This window comes from Salvelinus alpinus, chromosome 21 (assembly GCF_045679555.1).
Source record: "Salvelinus alpinus chromosome 21, SLU_Salpinus.1, whole genome shotgun sequence".
In the NCBI taxonomy this organism is placed as follows: domain Eukaryota; kingdom Metazoa; phylum Chordata; class Actinopteri; order Salmoniformes; family Salmonidae; genus Salvelinus; species Salvelinus alpinus.
Window position 1 is genome coordinate 51558936 of NC_092106.1, and position 19092 is coordinate 51578027.

At 43.3% G+C, this 19092-nt stretch overlaps 1 protein-coding gene across 1 annotated transcript; it reads left to right on the forward strand.

Annotated features, from left to right (window-relative positions):
• Positions 1 to 970: 970 nt before the first annotated feature.
• rab30 (RAB30, member RAS oncogene family) lies at positions 971 to 18845 on the forward strand. Its single transcript, XM_071358157.1, has 5 exons — positions 971 to 1105; positions 2841 to 2939; positions 14683 to 14766; positions 16518 to 16701; positions 18508 to 18845. Exons 2-5 carry the CDS (start codon positions 2847 to 2849, stop codon positions 18759 to 18761), a joined length of 615 nt encoding a protein of 204 aa, XP_071214258.1. The 5' UTR covers positions 971 to 1105; positions 2841 to 2846; the 3' UTR covers positions 18762 to 18845.
• The last annotated feature ends 247 nt before the right edge of the window (positions 18846 to 19092 follow it).

Genomic DNA, 19092 nt, shown 5'->3' on the forward strand with positions numbered 1-19092 from the left:
ACCCCTGCAACACTGCAGCTCACCTGTTGTTCAACCTTCCCATGGCCTTCCCACCCTTAGGGGAGGGGGGGGGCTGCTCTCGCTCAGCCCAGTTCAAGCTCTTCTCTGTCCTGGCACTCCCATGGAGCTTCCCCCTGAAGCTAGGACAGCAGAGTCCTTGCCCATCTTTTGAAAACATCTGAAATCCTACCTCTTCAAGGGGTATCTTAAATAATCCCACAGTACCCCCCCCCCCCCCCCCCACCCACCCACCTCCTGAACTAACATTTCACTTGACTTTAATAGCTCAGACCTTGCTGATAGCTACTTTATTAAGGAAAAATGTAATTACTATGCCTGTGATATGTGGTTGTCTCACCTACTGTAAGTAGCTGTCTTAAGATGAATGCTGTAAGTCGCTCTGGATAAGAGTGTTTTCGAAATTACTAAAAATGTAAATGTCATTGAGGTAGATATGTGCATAAAGGTAGGGGTAAATTCACTAGGCAACAGGATAGATAATAAACAGTAGGAAGGTGAGTGTGGGGGAGTAATGGTGACCAGTAGCAGGATAAATCGATAGATACTAATGGAAAAATAAATAATCAATGAACAGCAGTGTTCATTCTGTAATATTGTAGGAATAACACTGGTTGATGACTCTCTACCACTACATCATCATCATCATCATCATATCCCTACTGTACTTTGTGTATTAGTTCAATGGCGGGTCAGGAAACAAATACGCAATAAACAGTGCATACTGTAACGACCCAATACCACACCATAGTAGCCAAGAGAGACTACTGTTCATACAATATTTAAAAAAAAAATGTCTTCATAAAATGTGATTTTAAATCTAACCTTATGCTTAACCCTAACCTTAACCACCATGATAACCTTATGCTTAACCCTAACCTTAAATTAAGCACATTTTTGTTTTCATAAATTTTTATGATATTACCCATTTTGAATTTGTGGCTGTGGTAACTACTGGAAACCCTGCTGCTGTTGCTGAGGCTGAGTGATCAACACTGTTGGTGAAGAAGCCCTGTCGCCGATTTTGCTGAGCAGACTGAATGCATATTGAAATACTTTGAAGTCGGGGATTATCCCCACGTTTTTGGTAAGTGTAGTTAGTATTTTAAATGGCACGATTATTTAGCTAGCCAATTGCCATAATAAGCATCTTTGCTAGCGACCGAGCTAACTAGGTACCTAGCTAAAAGCTAGCTGACGTACGTTAGCTGTTTTCTGGGAGGGGAAACCATCGCTTGCTACGTAATTAGCTAGCTTGTTTGCTTTTTGAGATGAGATCTTAGTTTGTAGCTACTAGATAACAACTACAAAAGCTGATTTCTTTTTTTTCGTTTAGGTGAGCGATATGTTGATAAGCTAAACAAGAGAGGTTGCTGACCAGCTAGCTAGGTAGCTAAATCAATGCACCCAGCCAGTTAACATATGCTGCAGCTAGCCACTGATGCATACCCTCCCTGCAAAATATTATAGTCTTGTTATTCTAAGAGAAATAATAGCCGTTAGCCTTTGTTTTACCGAATACTGATTGGATTGTTTTTGTAATCAAATGTTAGTAATATGTTATACGCGGTAGAATAGAACAATGAAAATAGGAATTATTTTTTCATGTAATTGTGAATTGGGTGGGGGACTGGGGGCCTTCGCCAGGGCTCTTTCGGTCATGGACGGCCAATACATTTTGTTTGGTATCAGTAACTTGCTAACGTTAGTGAGATTGCAGTTGAAACCCGTGAAAGTAGATAGGCCATCACTTAAATCTAGCCGCATCATGCAATTTCTCTTTTCCTTTCCAGGTTTGCATGCCACATGATAGGCCTACTGCAAAGCAGAAACCACTGTATGATATTTAATACATAGCTAGCTATTACAGTATTATGATCAAATATAGCGTACTATTTCCAATGCATATGTCACGAGGCTGTAATTTGATAGTAACTAGTGGCTAACTAGTAACTAGTGTTAGCTTGGATTGTTCTCTCTCTCTCTCTCTCTCTTTCTCTCTCCCTCTCTCTCTCTGTGTGTGCAGACTTCTCCTTGCAGTCTTCCCAGCATCACACCATTAGCCCCTGGCAACCAGTCCATAAAAACACATGCACACTAGGCCCTGCCATAGCAACATCTTGGATCCTTCAAGAGGGAAAAAAACACTGAATGTGCTTCAGGGAAACACAATGGCTCTTTTGATGTGATGCATAAAAGGCAGCATTTAGAACTAAACACTTACTGTCAGATGCTGGTTAAATGTCAACAGTTGTTTTCGTTCACTTGTAGAATCTCCAAAAGCTTCAAGAGCAGCTATTGCCGCTGTTGATGAAATGCAGAACTATTCAACACCTCTTTTTTGGGGGGAATAGACCTTAACTTAAATTCCGTATTGTGCACTTATGCTATGCAAAATATTGGTGGCGTTATCTTAACTATGCTCAAGGGAATGTTAGGAAGAGGCAGTTTAGCCAAACAGTGCGTTATACACGAGGTTTATAAAGAATCATTTTTTTATGCATGGTCAGTATTTTGTATTTGGTCGTCCACACATGTTGTTGTTTACCTCTGCAGAATGACCTAGAATATTCTGTTATTCAATCCATTGATTTCTCTCTCCCCCACCCTTTCTCTCTCTCCCCCACCCTTTCTCTCCCCCACCCTCTCTCTCTCCCCCACCCTTTCTCTCTCTCTCTCCCCCACCCTCTCTCTCTCTCTCTCCCCCACCCTCTCTCTCCCTCTCTCTCTCTCTCTCTCTCTCTCTCTCTCTCTCTCTCTCTCTCTCTCCCTCTCTCTCTCCCCCACCCTTTCTTTCTCTCTTTCTCTCTTTTCATCAACAGTTTAGGATGAGCATGGAAGATTATGACTACCTGTTCAAAATTGTACTAATAGGAAATGCTGGTGTTGGGAAAACCTGCCTGGTCCGACGCTTCACTCAGGTTAGTATCATAATCACACGTCAAACCTGTCTGGTCAGATGCTTCACTCAGGTTAGTATCACGCACCAAACCTGTCTGGTCAGATGCTTCACTCAGGTTAGTATCATAATCACACATCAAACCTGTCTGGTCAGATGCTTCACTCAGGTTAGTATCACGCATCAAACCTGTCTGGTCAGATGCTTCACTCAGGTTAGTATCACACATCAAACCTGTCGGGTCAGATGCTTCACTCAGGTTAGTATCATAATCATACATCAAACCTGTCCGGTCCGATGCTTCACTCAGGTTAGTATCATAATCATACATCAAACCTGTCTGGTCCGACGCTTCACTCAGGTTAGTATCATAATCACACATCAAACCTGTCTGGTCCGATGCTTCACTCAGGTTAGTATCATAATCACACATCAAACCTGTCTGGTCCGATGCTTCACTCAGGTTAGTATCATACATCAGACCTGTCTGGTCCGATGCTTCACTCAGGTTAGTATCATAATCACACATCAAACCTGTCTGGTCCGATGCTTCACTCAGGTTAGTATCATACATCAGACCTGTCTGGTCCGATGCTTCACTCAGGTTAGTATCATAATCACACATCAAACCTGTCTGGTCCGATGCTTCACTCAGGTTAGTATCATACATCAGACCTGTCTGGTCCGATGCTTCACTCAGGTTAGTATCATAATCATACATCAAACCTGTCTGGTCCGATGCTTCACTCAGGTTAGTATCATACATCAAACCTGTCTGGTCCGATGCTTCACTCAGGTTAGTATCATAATCATACATCAAACCTGTCTGGTCCGATGCTTCACTCAGGTTAGTATCACACATCAAACCTGTCTGGTCCGATGCTTCACTCAGGTTAGTATCATACATCAGACCTGTCTGGTCCGATGCTTCACTCAGGTTAGTATCATAATCACACATCAAACCTGTCTGGTCCGATGCTTCACTCAGGTTAGTATCATACATCAGACCTGTCTGGTCCGATGCTTCACTCAGGTTAGTATCATAATCATACATCAAACCTGTCTGGTCCGATGCTTCACTCAGGTTAGTATCATAATCATACATCAGACCTGTCTGGTCCGATGCTTCACTCAGGTTAGTATCAAACCTGTCTGGTCCGATGCTTCACTCAGGTTAGTATCATACATCAAACCTGTCTGGTCCGACGCTTCACTCAGGTTAGTATCATACATCAAACCTGTCTGGTCCGATGCTTCACTCAGGTTAGTATCATACCTCAAACCTGTCTGGTCCGATGCTTCACTCAGGTTAGTATCATACATCAGACCTGTCTGGTCCGATGCTTCACTCAGGTTAGTATCATACATCAAACCTGTCTGGTCCGATGCTTCACTCAGGTTAGTATCATACATCAAACCTGTCTGGTCCGATGCTTCACTCAGGTTAGTATCATACATCAAACCTGTCTGGTCCGATGCTTCACTCAGGTTAGTATCATACATCAGACCTGTCTGGTCCGATGCTTCACTCAGGTTAGTATCATAATCACACATCAAACCTGTCTGGTCCGATGCTTCACTCAGGTTAGTATCATACATCAGACCTGTCTGGTCCGATGCTTCACTCAGGTTAGTATCATAATCATACATCAAACCTGTCTGGTCCGACGCTTCACTCAGGTTAGTATCATACATCAAACCTGTCTGGTCCGATGCTTCACTCAGGTTAGTATCATACATCAAACCTGTCTGGTCCGACGCTTCACTCAAGTTAGTATCATAATCATACATCAAACCTGTCTGGTCCGATGCTTCACTCAAGTTAGTATCATAATCATACATCAAACCTGTCTGGTCCGATGCTTCACTCAGGTTAGTATCATACATCAGACCTGTCTGGTCCGATGCTTCACTCAGGTTAGTATCATAATCACACATCAAACCTGTCTGGTTCGATGCTTCACTCAGGTTAGTATCATACATCAGACCTGTCTGGTCCGATGCTTCACTCAGGTTAGTATCATAATCATACATCAAACCTGTCTGGTCCGATGCTTCACTCAGGTTAGTATCATACATCAAACCTGTCTGGTCCGATGCTTCACTCAGGTTAGTATCATACATCAAACCTGTCTGGTCCGATGCTTCACTCAGGTTAGTATCATAATCATACATCAAACCTGTCTGGTCCGATGCTTCACTCAGGTTAGTATCACACATCAAACCTGTCTGGTCCGATGCTTCACTCAGGTTAGTATCATACATCAGACCTGTCTGGTCCGATGCTTCACTCAGGTTAGTATCACACATCAAACCTGTCTGGTCCGATGCTTCACTCAGGTTAGTATCATACATCAGACCTGTCTGGTCCGATGCTTCACTCAGGTTAGTATCATAATCACACATCAAACCTGTCTGGTCCGATGCTTCACTCAGGTTAGTATCATACATCAGACCTGTCTGGTCCGATGCTTCACTCAGGTTAGTATCATACGTCAAACCTGTCTGGTCCGATGCTTCACTCAGGTTAGTATCATAATCATACATCAAACCTGTCTGGTCCGATGCTTCACTCAGGTTAGTATCATAATCATACATCAGACCTGTCTGGTCCGATGCTTCACTCAGGTTAGTATCAAACCTGTCTGGTCCGATGCTTCACTTAGGTTAGTATCATACATCAAACCTGTCTGGTCCGACGCTTCACTCAGGTTAGTATCATACATCAAACCTGTCTGGTCCGATGCTTCACTCAGGTTAGTATCATACATCAAACCTGTCTGGTCCGACGCTTCACTCAGGTTAGTATCATACCTCAAACCTGTCTGGTCCGATGCTTCACTCAGGTTAGTATCATACATCAGACCTGTCTGGTCCGATGCTTCACTCAGGTTAGTATCATACATCAAACCTGTCTGGTCCGATGCTTCACTCAGGTTAATATCATACATCAAACCTGTCTGGTCCGATGCTTCACTCAGGGTAGTATCATACATCAAACCTGTCTGGTCCGATGCTTCACTCAGGTTAGTATCATAATCATACATCAAACCTGTCTGGTCCGATGCTTCACTCAGGTTAGTATCATAATCACACATCAAACCTGTCTGGTCCGATGCTTCACTCAGGTTAGTATCATACATCAGACCTGTCTGGTCCGATGCTTCACTCAGGTTAGTATCATAATCACACATCAAACCTGTCTGGTCCGATGCTTCACTCAGGTTAGTATCATACATCAGACCTGTCTGGTCCGATGCTTCACTCAGGTTAGTATCATAATCATACATCAAACCTGTCTGGTCCGACGCTTCACTCAGGTTAGTATCATACATCAAACCTGTCTGGTCCGATGCTTCACTCAGGTTAGTATCATACATCAAACCTGTCTGGTCCGACGCTTCACTCAGGTTAGTATCATAATCATACATCAAACCTGTCTGGTCCGATGCTTCACTCAGGTTAGTATCATAATCATACATCAAACCTGTCTGGTCCGATGCTTCACTCAGGTTAGTATCATAATCATACATCAAACCTGTCTGGTCCGATGCTTCACTCAGGTTAGTATCACACATCAAACCTGTCTGGTCCGATGCTTCACTCAGGTTAGTATCATACATCAAACCTGTCTGGTCCGATGCTTCACTCAGGTTAGTATCATACATCAGACCTGTCTGGTCCGATGCTTCACTCAGGTTAGTATCATAATCACACATCAAACCTGTCTGGTCCGATGCTTCACTCAGGTTAGTATCATACATCAGACCTGTCTGGTCCGATGCTTCACTCAGGTTAGTATCATAATCACACATCAAACCTGTCTGGTCCGATGCTTCACTCAGGTTAGTATCATACATCAGACCTGTCTGGTCCGATGCTTCACTCAGGTTAGTATCATAATCATACATCAAACCTGTCTGGTCCGATGCTTCACTCAGGTTAGTATCATACATCAAACCTGTCTGGTCCGATGCTTCACTCAGGTTAGTATCATAATCATACATCAAACCTGTCTGGTCCGATGCTTCACTCAGGTTAGTATCACACATCAAACCTGTCTGGTCCGATGCTTCACTCAGGTTAGTATCATACATCAGACCTGTCTGGTCCGATGCTTCACTCAGGTTAGTATAATAATCACACATCAAACCTGTCTGGTCCGATGCTTCACTCAGGTTAGTATCATACATCAGACCTGTCTGGTCCGATGCTTCACTCAGGTTAGTATCATACGTCAAACCTGTCTGGTCCGATGCTTCACTCAGGTTAGTATCATAATCATACATCAAACCTGTCTGGTCCGATGCTTCACTCAGGTTAGTATCATAATCATACATCAGACCTGTCTGGTCCGATGCTTCACTCAGGTTAGTATCAAACCTGTCTGGTCCGATGCTTCACTCAGGTTAGTATCATACATCAAACCTGTCTGGTCCGACGCTTCACTCAGGTTAGTATCATACCTCAAACCTGTCTGGTCCGATGCTTCACTCAGGTTAGTATCATACATCAGACCTGTCTGGTCCGATGCTTCACTCAGGTTAGTATCATACATCAAACCTGTCTGGTCCGATGCTTCACTCAGGTTAGTATCATACATCAAACCTGTCTGGTCCGATGCTTCACTCAGGTTAGTATCATACATCAAACCTGTCTGGTCCGATGCTTCACTCAGGTTAGTATCATAATCATACATCAAACCTGTCTGGTCCGATGCTTCACTCAGGTTAGTATCATAATCACACATCAAACCTGTCTGGTCCGATGCTTCACTCAGGTTAGTATCATACATCAGACCTGTCTGGTCCGATGCTTCACTCAGGTTAGTATCATAATCACACATCAAACCTGTCTGGTCCGATGCTTCACTCAGGTTAGTATCATACATCAGACCTGTCTGGTCCGATGCTTCACTCAGGTTAGTATCATAATCACACATCAAACCTGTCTGGTCCGATGCTTCACTCAGGTTAGTATCATACATCAAACCTGTCTGGTCCGATGCTTCACTCAGGTTAGTATCATACATCAAACCTGTCTGGTCCGACGCTTCACTCAGGTTAGTATCATACATCAAACCTGTCTGGTCCGATGCTTCACTCAGGTTAGTATCATAATCATACATCAAACCTGTCTGGTCCGATGCTTCACTCAGGTTAGTATCACACATCAAACCTGTCTGGTCCGATGCTTCACTCAGGTTAGTATCATACATCAAACCTGTCTGGTCCGATGCTTCACTCAGGTTAGTATCATACATCAGACCTGTCTGGTCCGATGCTTCACTCAGGTTAGTATCATAATCACACATCAAACCTGTCTGGTCCGATGCTTCACTCAGGTTAGTATCATACATCAGACCTGTCTGGTCCGATGCTTCACTCAGGTTAGTATCATAATCACACATCAAACCTGTCTGGTCCGATGCTTCACTCAGGTTAGTATCATACATCAGACCTGTCTGGTCCGATGCTTCACTCAGGTTAGTATCATAATCATACATCAAACCTGTCTGGTCCGACGCTTCACTCAGGTTAGTTTCATACATCAAACCTGTCTGGTCCGATGCTTCACTCAGGTTAGTATCATAATCATACATCAAACCTGTCTGGTCCGATGCTTCACTCAGGTTAGTATCATAATCATACCTCAAACCTGTCTGGTCAGATGCTTCACTCAGGTTAGTATCATAATCATACATCAAACCTGTTTGGTCCGATGCTTCACTCAGGTTAGTATCACGCATCAAACCTGTCTGGTCCGATGCTTCACTCAGGTTAGTATCATACATCAAACCTGTCTGGTCCGATGCTTCACTCAGGTTAGTATCATAATCATACATCAGACCTGTCTGGTCCGATGCTTCACTCAGGTTAGTATCATAATCACACATCAAACCTGTCTGGTCAGATGCTTCACTCAGGTTAGTATCATAATCATACATCAAACCTGTCTGGTCCGATGCTTCACTCAGGTTAGTATCATAATCACACATCAGACCTGTCTGGTCCGATGCTTCACTCAGGTTAGTATCATACATCAAACCTGTCTGGTCAGATGCTTCACTCAGGTTAGTATCACACATCAGACCTGTCTGGTCCGATGCTTCACTCAGGTTAGTATCATAATCATACATCAAACCTGTCTGGTCCGATGCTTCACTCAGGTTAGTGTCATACATCAAACCTGTCTGGTCCGACGCTTCACTCAGGTTAGTATCATAATCATACATCAAACCTGTCTGGTCCGATGCTTCACTCAGGTTAGTATCATAATCATACATCAAACCTGTCTGGTCCGATGCTTCACTCAGGTTAGTATCATAATCATACATCAAACCTGTCTGGTCCGATGCTTCACTCAGGTTAGTATCATAATCACACATCAAACCTGTCTGGTCCGATGCTTCACTCAGGTTAGTATCATACATCAGACCTGTCTGGTCCGATGCTTCACTCAGGTTAGTATCATAATCACACATCAAACCTGTCTGGTCCGATGCTTCACTCAGGTTAGTATCATACATCAGACCTGTCTGGTCCGATGCTTCACTCAGGTTAGTATCATAATCATACATCAAACCTGTCTGGTCCGACGCTTCACTCAGGTTAGTATCATACATCAAACCTGTCTGGTCCGATGCTTCACTCAGGTTAGTATCATACATCAAACCTGTCTGGTCCGACGCTTCACTCAGGTTAGTATCATAATCATACATCAAACCTGTCTGGTTCGATGCTTCACTCAGGTTAGTATCATAATCATACATCAAACCTGTCTGGTCCGATGCTTCACTCAGGTTAGTATCATAATCATACATCAAACCTGTCTGGTCCGATGCTTCACTCAGGTTAGTATCACACATCAAACCTGTCTGGTCCGATGCTTCACTCAGGTTAGTATCATACATCAAACCTGTCTGGTCCGATGCTTCACTCAGGTTAGTATCATACATCAGACCTGTCTGGTCCGATGCTTCACTCAGGTTAGTATCATAATCACACATCAAACCTGTCTGGTCCGATGCTTCACTCAGGTTAGTATCATACATCAGACCTGTCTGGTCCGATGCTTCACTCAGGTTAGTATCATAATCACACATCAAACCTGTCTGGTCCGATGCTTCACTCAGGTTAGTATCATACATCAGACCTGTCTGGTCCGATGCTTCACTCAGGTTAGTATCATAATCATACATCAAACCTGTCTGGTCCGATGCTTCACTCAGGTTAGTATCATAATCATACCTCAAACCTGTCTGGTCAGATGCTTCACTCAGGTTAGTATCATAATCATACATCAAACCTGTTTGGTCCGATGCTTCACTCAGGTTAGTATCACGCATCAAACCTGTCTGGTCCGATGCTTCACTCAGGTTAGTATCATACATCAGACCTGTCTGGTCCGATGCTTCACTCAGGTTAGTATCATAATCACACATCAAACCTGTCTGGTCAGATGCTTCACTCAGGTTAGTATCATAATCATACATCAAACCTGTCTGGTCCGATGCTTCACTCAGGTTAGTATCATAATCACACATCAGACCTGTCTGGTCCGATGCTTCACTCAGGTTAGTATCATACATCAAACCTGTCTGGTCAGATGCTTCACTCAGGTTAGTATCACACATCAGACCTGTCTGGTCCGATGCTTCACTCAGGTTAGTATCATAATCATACATCAAACCTGTCTGGTCCGATGCTTCACTCAGGTTAGTATCACACATCAGACCTGTCTGGTCCGATGCTTCACTCAGGTTAGTATCATAATCATACATCAAACCTGTCTGGTCCGATGCTTCACTCAGGTTAGTGTCATACATCAAACCTGTCTGGTCCGACGCTTCACTCAGGTTAGTATCATAATCATACATCAAACCTGTCTGGTCCGATGCTTCACTCAGGTTAGTATCATAATCATACATCAAACCTGTCTGGTCCGATGCTTCACTCAGGTTAGTATCATAATCACACATCAAACCTGTCTGGTCCGATGCTTCACTCAGGTTAGTATCATACATCAAACCTGTCTGGTCCGATGCTTCACTCAGGTTAGTATCATAATCATACATCAGACCTGTCTGGTCCGATGCTTCACTCAGGTTAGTATCATAATCATACCTCAAACCTGTCTGGTCCGATGCTTCACTCAGGTTAGTATCATACATCAAACCTGTCTGGTCCGATGCTTCACTCAGGTTAGTATCATAATCATACATCAAACCTGTCTGGTCCGATGCTTCACTCAGGTTAGTATCATACATCAAACCTGTCTGGTCCGATGCTTCACTCAGGTTAGTATCATACATCAAACCTGTCTGGTCCGATGCTTCACTCAGGTTAGTATCATAATCATACATCAAACCTGTCTGGTCCGATGCTTCACTCAGGTTAGTATCATGATCACACATCAAACCTGTCTGGTCCGATGCTTCACTCAGGTTAGTATCATAATCATACATCAAACCTGTCTGGTCCGATGCTTCACTCAGGTTAGTATCATAATCACACATCAAACCTGTCTGGTCCGATGCTTCACTCAGGTTAGTATCATACATCAAATCTGTCTGGTCCGACGCTTCACTCAGGTTAGTATCATAATCAAACCTGTCTGGTCCGATGCTTCACTCAGGTTAGTATCATAATCAAACCTGTCTGGTCCGATGCTTCACTCAGGTTAGTATCATAATCATACATCAAACCTGTCTGGTCCGATGCTTCACTCAGGTTAGTATCATAATCAAACCTGTCTGGTCCGATGCTTCACTCAGGTTAGTATCATAATCATACATCAAATCTGTCTGGTCAGATGCTTCACTCAGGTTAGTATCATACATCAAACCTGTCTGGTCCGACGCTTCACTCAGGTTAGTATCATAATCAAACCTGTCTGGTCCGATGCTTCACTCAGGTTAGTATCATACATCAAACCTGTCTGGTCCGATGCTTCACTCAGGTTAGTATCATAATCATACATCAAACCTGTCTGGTCCGATGCTTCACTCAGGTTAGTATCATAATCAAACCTGTCTGGTCCGATGCTTCACTCAGGTTAGTATCATAATCATACATCAAATCTGTCTGGTCAGATGCTTCACTCAGGTTAGTATCATACATCAAACCTGTCTGGTCCGATGCTTCACTCAGGTTAGTATCATAATCATACATCAAACCTGTCTGGTCCGATGCTTCACTCAGGTTAGTATCATAATCATACATCAAACCTGTCTGGTCCGATGCTTCACTCAGGTTAGTATCATACGTCAAACCTGTCTGGTCCGATGCTTCACTCAGGTTAGTATCATAATCATACATCAAACCTGTCTGGTCCGATGCTTCACTCAGGTTAGTATCAAACCTGTCTGGTCCGATGCTTCACTCAGGTTAGTATCATACATCAAACCTGTCTGGTCCGACGCTTCACTCAGGTTAGTATCATAATCATACATCAAACCTGTCTGGTCCGATGCTTCACTCAGGTTAGTATCATAATCATACATCAAACCTGTCTGGTCCGATGCTTCACTCAGGTTAGTATCACGCATCAAACCTGTCTGGTCCGATGCTTCACTCAGGTTAGTATCATACATCAAACCTGTCTGGTCCGATGCTTCACTCAGGTTAGTATCATACATCAAACCTGTCTGGTCCGACGCTTCACTCAGGTTAGTATCATACATCAAACCTGTCTGGTTCGATGCTTCACTCAGGTTAGTATCATAATCATACATCAAACCTGTCTGGTCCGATGCTTCACTCAGGTTAGTATCATACATCAAACCTGTCTGGTCCGATGCTTCACTCAGGTTAGTATCATACATCAAACCTGTCTGGTCCGATGCTTCACTCAGGTTAGTATCATAATCATACATCAGACCTGTCTGGTCCGATGCTTCACTCAGGTTAGTATCATAATCATACCTCAAACCTGTCTGGTCCGATGCTTCACTCAGGTTAGTATCATACATCAAACCTGTCTGGTCCGATGCTTCACTCAGGTTAGTATCATACATCAAACCTGTCTGGTCCGATGCTTCACTCAGGTTAGTATCATACATCAAACCTGTCTGGTCCGATGCTTCACTCAGGTTAGTATCATACATCAAACCTGTCTGGTCCGATGCTTCACTCAGGTTAGTATCATACATCAAACCTGTCTGGTCCGATGCTTCACTCAGGTTAGTATCATACATCAAACCTGTCTGGTCCGATGCTTCACTCAGGTTAGTGTCATAATCACACATCAAACCTGTCTGGTCCGATGCTTCACTCAGGTTAGTATCATAATCATACATCAAACCTGTCTGGTCCGATGCTTCACTCAGGTTAGTATCATAATCACACATCAAACCTGTCTGGTCAGATGCTTCACTCAGGTTAGTATCATAATCATACATCAAACCTGTCTGGTCCGATGCTTCACTCAGGTTAGTATCATACATCAAACCTGTCTGGTCCGATGCTTCACTCAGGTTAGTATCATACATCAAACCTGTCTGGTCCGACGCTTCACTCAGGTTAGTATCATAATCATACATCAAACCTGTCTGGTCCGATGCTTCACTCAGGTTAGTATCACGCATCAAACCTGTCTGGTCCGATGCTTCACTCAGGTTAGTATCATACATCAAACCTGTCTGGTCCGATGCTTCACTCAGGTTAGTATCATACATCAAACCTGTCTGGTCCGACGCTTCACTCAGGTTAGTATCATACATCAAACCTGTCTGGTTCGATGCTTCACTCAGGTTAGTATCATAATCATACATCAAACCTGTCTGGTCCGATGCTTCACTCAGGTTAGTATCATACATCAAACCTGTCTGGTCCGATGCTTCACTCAGGTTAGTATCATACATCAAACCTGTCTGGTCCGATGCTTCACTCAGGTTAGTATCATAATCATACATCAGACCTGTCTGGTCCGATGCTTCACTCAGGTTAGTATCATAATCATACCTCAAACCTGTCTGGTCCGATGCTTCACTCAGGTTAGTATCATACATCAAACCTGTCTGGTCCGATGCTTCACTCAGGTTAGTATCATAATCATACATCAAACCTGTCTGGTCCGATGCTTCACTCAGGTTAGTATCATACATCAAACCTGTCTGGTCCGATGCTTCACTCAGGTTAGTATCATACATCAAACCTGTCTGGTCCGATGCTTCACTCAGGTTAGTATCATAATCATACATCAAACCTGTCTGGTCCGATGCTTCACTCAGGTTAGTATCATAATCACACATCAAACCTGTCTGGTCCGATGCTTCACTCAGGTTAGTATCATAATCATACATCAAACCTGTCTGGTCCGATGCTTCACTCAGGTTAGTATCATAATCACACATCAAACCTGTCTGGTCAGATGCTTCACTCAGGTTAGTATCATAATCATACATCAAACCTGTCTGGTCCGATGCTTCACTCAGGTTAGTATCATACATCAAACCTGTCTGGTCCGATGCTTCACTCAGGTTAGTATCATACATCAAACCTGTCTGGTCCGACGCTTCACTCAGGTTAGTATCATAATCATACATCAAACCTGTCTGGTCCGATGCTTCACTCAGGTTAGTATCATACATCAAACCTGTCTGGTCCGATGCTTCACTCAGGTTAGTGTCGTAATCGTACATCAAATTTGTCTGGTCAGATGGTTCATTCAGGTTAGTGTGTCGTTATCGTACATCAGTCTCATCAATGAGTTGCGAAAAAACAATTATTTTAAATTCTGTAATTTTTCGGTCCATTTCCCAGGGCCTTTTCCCGCCTGGACAAGGGGCTACCATTGGAGTTGACTTCATGATCAAGACTGTGGAGATCAAAGGGGAAAAAGTAAAGGTCTGTCAATCACACTTTATGTACAATTACTTTAGAGTTCTATAAAGCAGGGTTTCCCAACTAACGTCCCACGGGCCGAATTTTGACCCGCGGGTGATTTTATTTGGCCTCCCCCCAAGTTTTCTGAGACTGTAAAAACACCAGCAACTCGGCTCCAAAGTGATTTTCATTTTGGAAAACTGTTTCAAACTATTCTCATGCAGAATAGAGAGATGTGTGATCGTATACAAATGTATTATCATGTTTTAGTCAAATATTATATCTGTTTCTGGCTTCTTGCGGTCAATTTGCAGTCTACACATTATTTGTAAATTATGTTATGACCCCCTGACCATCCACTCAAGAAGAAATCGCCCTGCTATAAAGGAATCTAGTTGATGATCCCTGCTATAAAGGAATCTAGTTGATGATTCCTGCTGTAAAGGAATCTAGTTGATGATCCCTGCTATAAAGGAATCTAGTTGATGATCCCTGCTGTAAAGGAATCTAGTTGATCCCTGCTGTAAAGGAATCTAGTTGATGATCCCTGCTGTAAAGGAATCTAGTTATATGATCCCTGCAGTAAAGGAATCTAGTTGATATGATCCCTGCTGTAAAGGAATCTAGTTGATGATCCCTGCTGTAAAGGAATCTAGTTGATGATCCCTGCTGTAAAGGAATCTAGTTGATGATCCCTGCTATAAAGGAATCTAGTTGATGATCCCTGCTGTAAAGGAATCTAGTTGATGATCCCTGCTGTAAAGGAATCTAGTTGATGATCCCTGCTATAAAGGAATCTAGTTGATGATTCCTGCTATAAAGGAATCTAGTTGATGATCCCTGCTGTAAAGGAATCTAGTTGATGATCCCTGCTGTAAAGGAATCTAGTTGATGATCCCTGCTATAAAGGAATCTAGTTGATGATCCCTGCTGTAAAGGAATCTAGTTGATGATCCCTGCTGTAAAGGAGCTAGTTGATGATCCCTGCTGTAAAGGAATCTAGTTATATGATCCCTGCTGTAAAGGAATCTAGTTATATGATCCCTGCAATAAAGGAATCTAGTTGATGATCCCTGCTGTAAAGGAATCTAGTTGATGATCCCTGCTGTAAAGGAATCTAGTTGATGATCCCTGCTGTAAAGGAATCTACTTATATGATCCCTGCTGTAAAGGAATCTAGTTGATGATCCCTGCTGTAAAGGAATCTAGTTATATGATCCCTGCTGTAAAGGAATCTAGTTGATGATCCCTGCTGTAAGGGAATCTAGTTGATGATCCCTGCTGTAAAGGAATCTAGTTGATGATCCCTGCTGTAAAGGAATCTAGTTGATGATCCCTGCTGTAAAGGAATCTAGTTGATGATCCCTGCTGTAAAGGAATCTAGTTGATGATCCCTGCTGTAAAGGAATCTAGTTGATGATCCCTGCTATAAAGGAATCTAGTTGATGATCCCTGCTGTAAAGGAATCTAGTTGATGATCCCTGCTGTAAAGGGTTTATCAAGCATCTATGTAGTGTCTATAAAGGCTTAGTAAACGCTCTATAAATCCGTTGTAACTTCTTTATCATTAGTTTTAATGTGGGACCATATTATCTTTCAACACCAGATTTTGGCTCGCATCACGAGAATCAAAGGACAAAACCTTTACCTCAGCGTTGTCTGTGCCGTGTGATTGTCCCGACACAACGGCAGGTAAATGAATGCCCGGACTAAAGAGCTCTGGATAAAGAGCTGTGATAATGTGATTTTAACACACATATATTTTCCTCCAGCTGCAGATCTGGGACACAGCGGGCCAGGAGCGTTTTCGCTCCATCACCCAGAGTTACTACCGGAGTGCCAACGCCCTCATCCTCACCTATGACATCACGTGCGAGGACTCCTTCCGGTGCCTTCCAGAATGGCTGAGGGAGATTGAGCAGTATGCCAACACCACCGTGGTCACTATTTTAGTCGGTGAGATAGCATTCGCATACTGTAGTAATGTAGTAAATTACATCCTGTTTGCTTAGGAAAGTGCACTATGTTTGACCAGAGCTCATTGTGGACCAAAAGCAGTGCGTCACATTGATGTCAATATCCCTCTGGTTAAAGGTCAAGCCAAGGTCAAGCCCATACAACAGCTATGGTCATCAGTCCAAGGACAACGTAGGAAATCAAAAAGTTATTCGGTATTAAAAGGAGATGGCATCTTGAAATGTGCTATTGGCTTATCAGGGTAGGGTCAGATGTCCTAAAGATGTACTTACCGGTAACTAATTTCTGTAGTTTTATCAGACAATGGATAACAAGCTAATATTAGATGGCAATTGTTCCACGGGGTTAGGTTACCATGCCTCCACTCTAGAATTTGGGAAGGCATTTTATCAGAGTTAAAAAGCTTCATAGAACATTTATAATATGTATGTTGTTATTGGACCCCGGGCTGTATCACGACCGGCCGTGATCGGGAGTCCCATTGGGCGGCGCACAATTTGTCCAGCGTCGTCCGGGTTTGGGGAGGGTTTAGCCGGGATAGGCCGTGATTGTAAAATAAGAATTTGTTCTTAACTGACTTGCCTAGTTAAATAAAGGTTAAATAAATAAATATATACAAATGTTACGCTTTCCATCCTATCTGCTATTGAAAATATTTAGATTAGATAACTCCCTTTTTGGAACGTTGGTTTGTTATTTTTTGGGGGGGCAAAGAACAGAACTTGTGAAAAAGATCAACGGTGTCGTTGATGCTTAATGTCAGTGATGAGAGGTTAAAGTCACACTAAGAATCAGCCTAGACACTAGACACTATGGCTGATGGTTAGAGTCACACTAAGAATCAGCCTAGACACTAGACACTATGGCTGACGGTTAAAGTCACACTAAGAATCAGCCTAGACACTATGGCTGATGGTTAAAGTCACACTGTAAGAATCAGCCTAGACACTAGACACGATGGCTGATGGTTAAAGTCACACTGTAAGAATCAGCCTAGACACTAGACACTATGGCTGATGGTTAAAGTCACACTGTAAGAATCAGCCTAGACACTAGACAATATGGCTGACGGTTAAAGTCACACTAAGAATCAGCCTAGACACTAGACACTATGGCTGATGGTTAAAGTCACACTGTAAGAATCAGCCTAGACACTAGACAATATGGCTGACGGTTAAAGTCACACTAAGAATCAGCCTAGACACTATGGCTGACGGTTAAAGTCACACTGTAAGAATCAGCCTAGACACTAGACACTATGGCTGACGGTTAAAGTCACACTAAGAATCAGCCTAGACACTAGACACTATGGCTGACGGTTAAAGTCACACTAAGAATCAGCCTAGACACTAGACACTATGGCTGATGGTTAAAGTCACACTGTAAGAATCAGCCTAGACACTAGACACGATGGCTGATGGTTAAAGTCACACTGTAAGAATCAGCCTAGACACTAGACAATATGGCTGACGGTTAAAGTCACACTAAGAATCAGCCTAGACACTAGACAATATGGCTGACGGTTAAAGTCACACTAAGAATCAGCCTAGACACTAGACACTATGGCTGATGGTTAAAGTCACACTGTAAGAATCAGCCTAGACACTTGACACTATGGCTGACGGTTAAAGTCACACTAAGAATCAGCCTAGACACTAGACACTATGGCTGACGGTCAATATTAAAGGGAAACACGTCCATTCTCTTCCAGTCTATTTCATTCAATGTCATTGAAGTTTACAGTCAAACATATTTTCCCTTTTTTTTCTTTTCTTCACCTCCCAGGCAATAAGATCGACCTAGCGGAGAAGAGAGAAGTCCTGAGGCAGAGAGCTGAAGAGTTTGCAAACTCCCAGAGCATGCTTTATCTGGAGACATCAGCTAAGGAGTCTGATAATGTGGAGAAGCTCTTTCTGGATCTGGCGTGCGAGCTGATCCGCGACGCCAAACAGAACACGCTGGACAACAATGACACGGCTAACGCTATGCCAGGAGAGGGGAAGACCATCAGCTACCTGGGCTGCTGCAGCACTAACTAGTTCCGTTTCTAGAGCGCTGGGTCGTGTTCATTCCTGTTCATAAGGGCGCAACACCAACGGGGGAGGGGGTTCTTATTGGACAGATTTAGCTCAGTACCTTCCGCTTCCCCTCTGTTTTGGGACGTTTTCTTCCCCGGTTGAATGCCTATTGAACACGACCCCGAGCTGTACGATGGCCATGCAGCTGTGCTGAGTACACTACGACGTAGACCCTAACACAGTGGGATGGAGATGGACGGATGCCTCTGTCCTGTTTGTCCCAGTCCAGACTCCACGGTGCCACTCGTCAGTCGCTCTTTTGAGTCCCGCCTTTTTACCTTCAACAGACAGA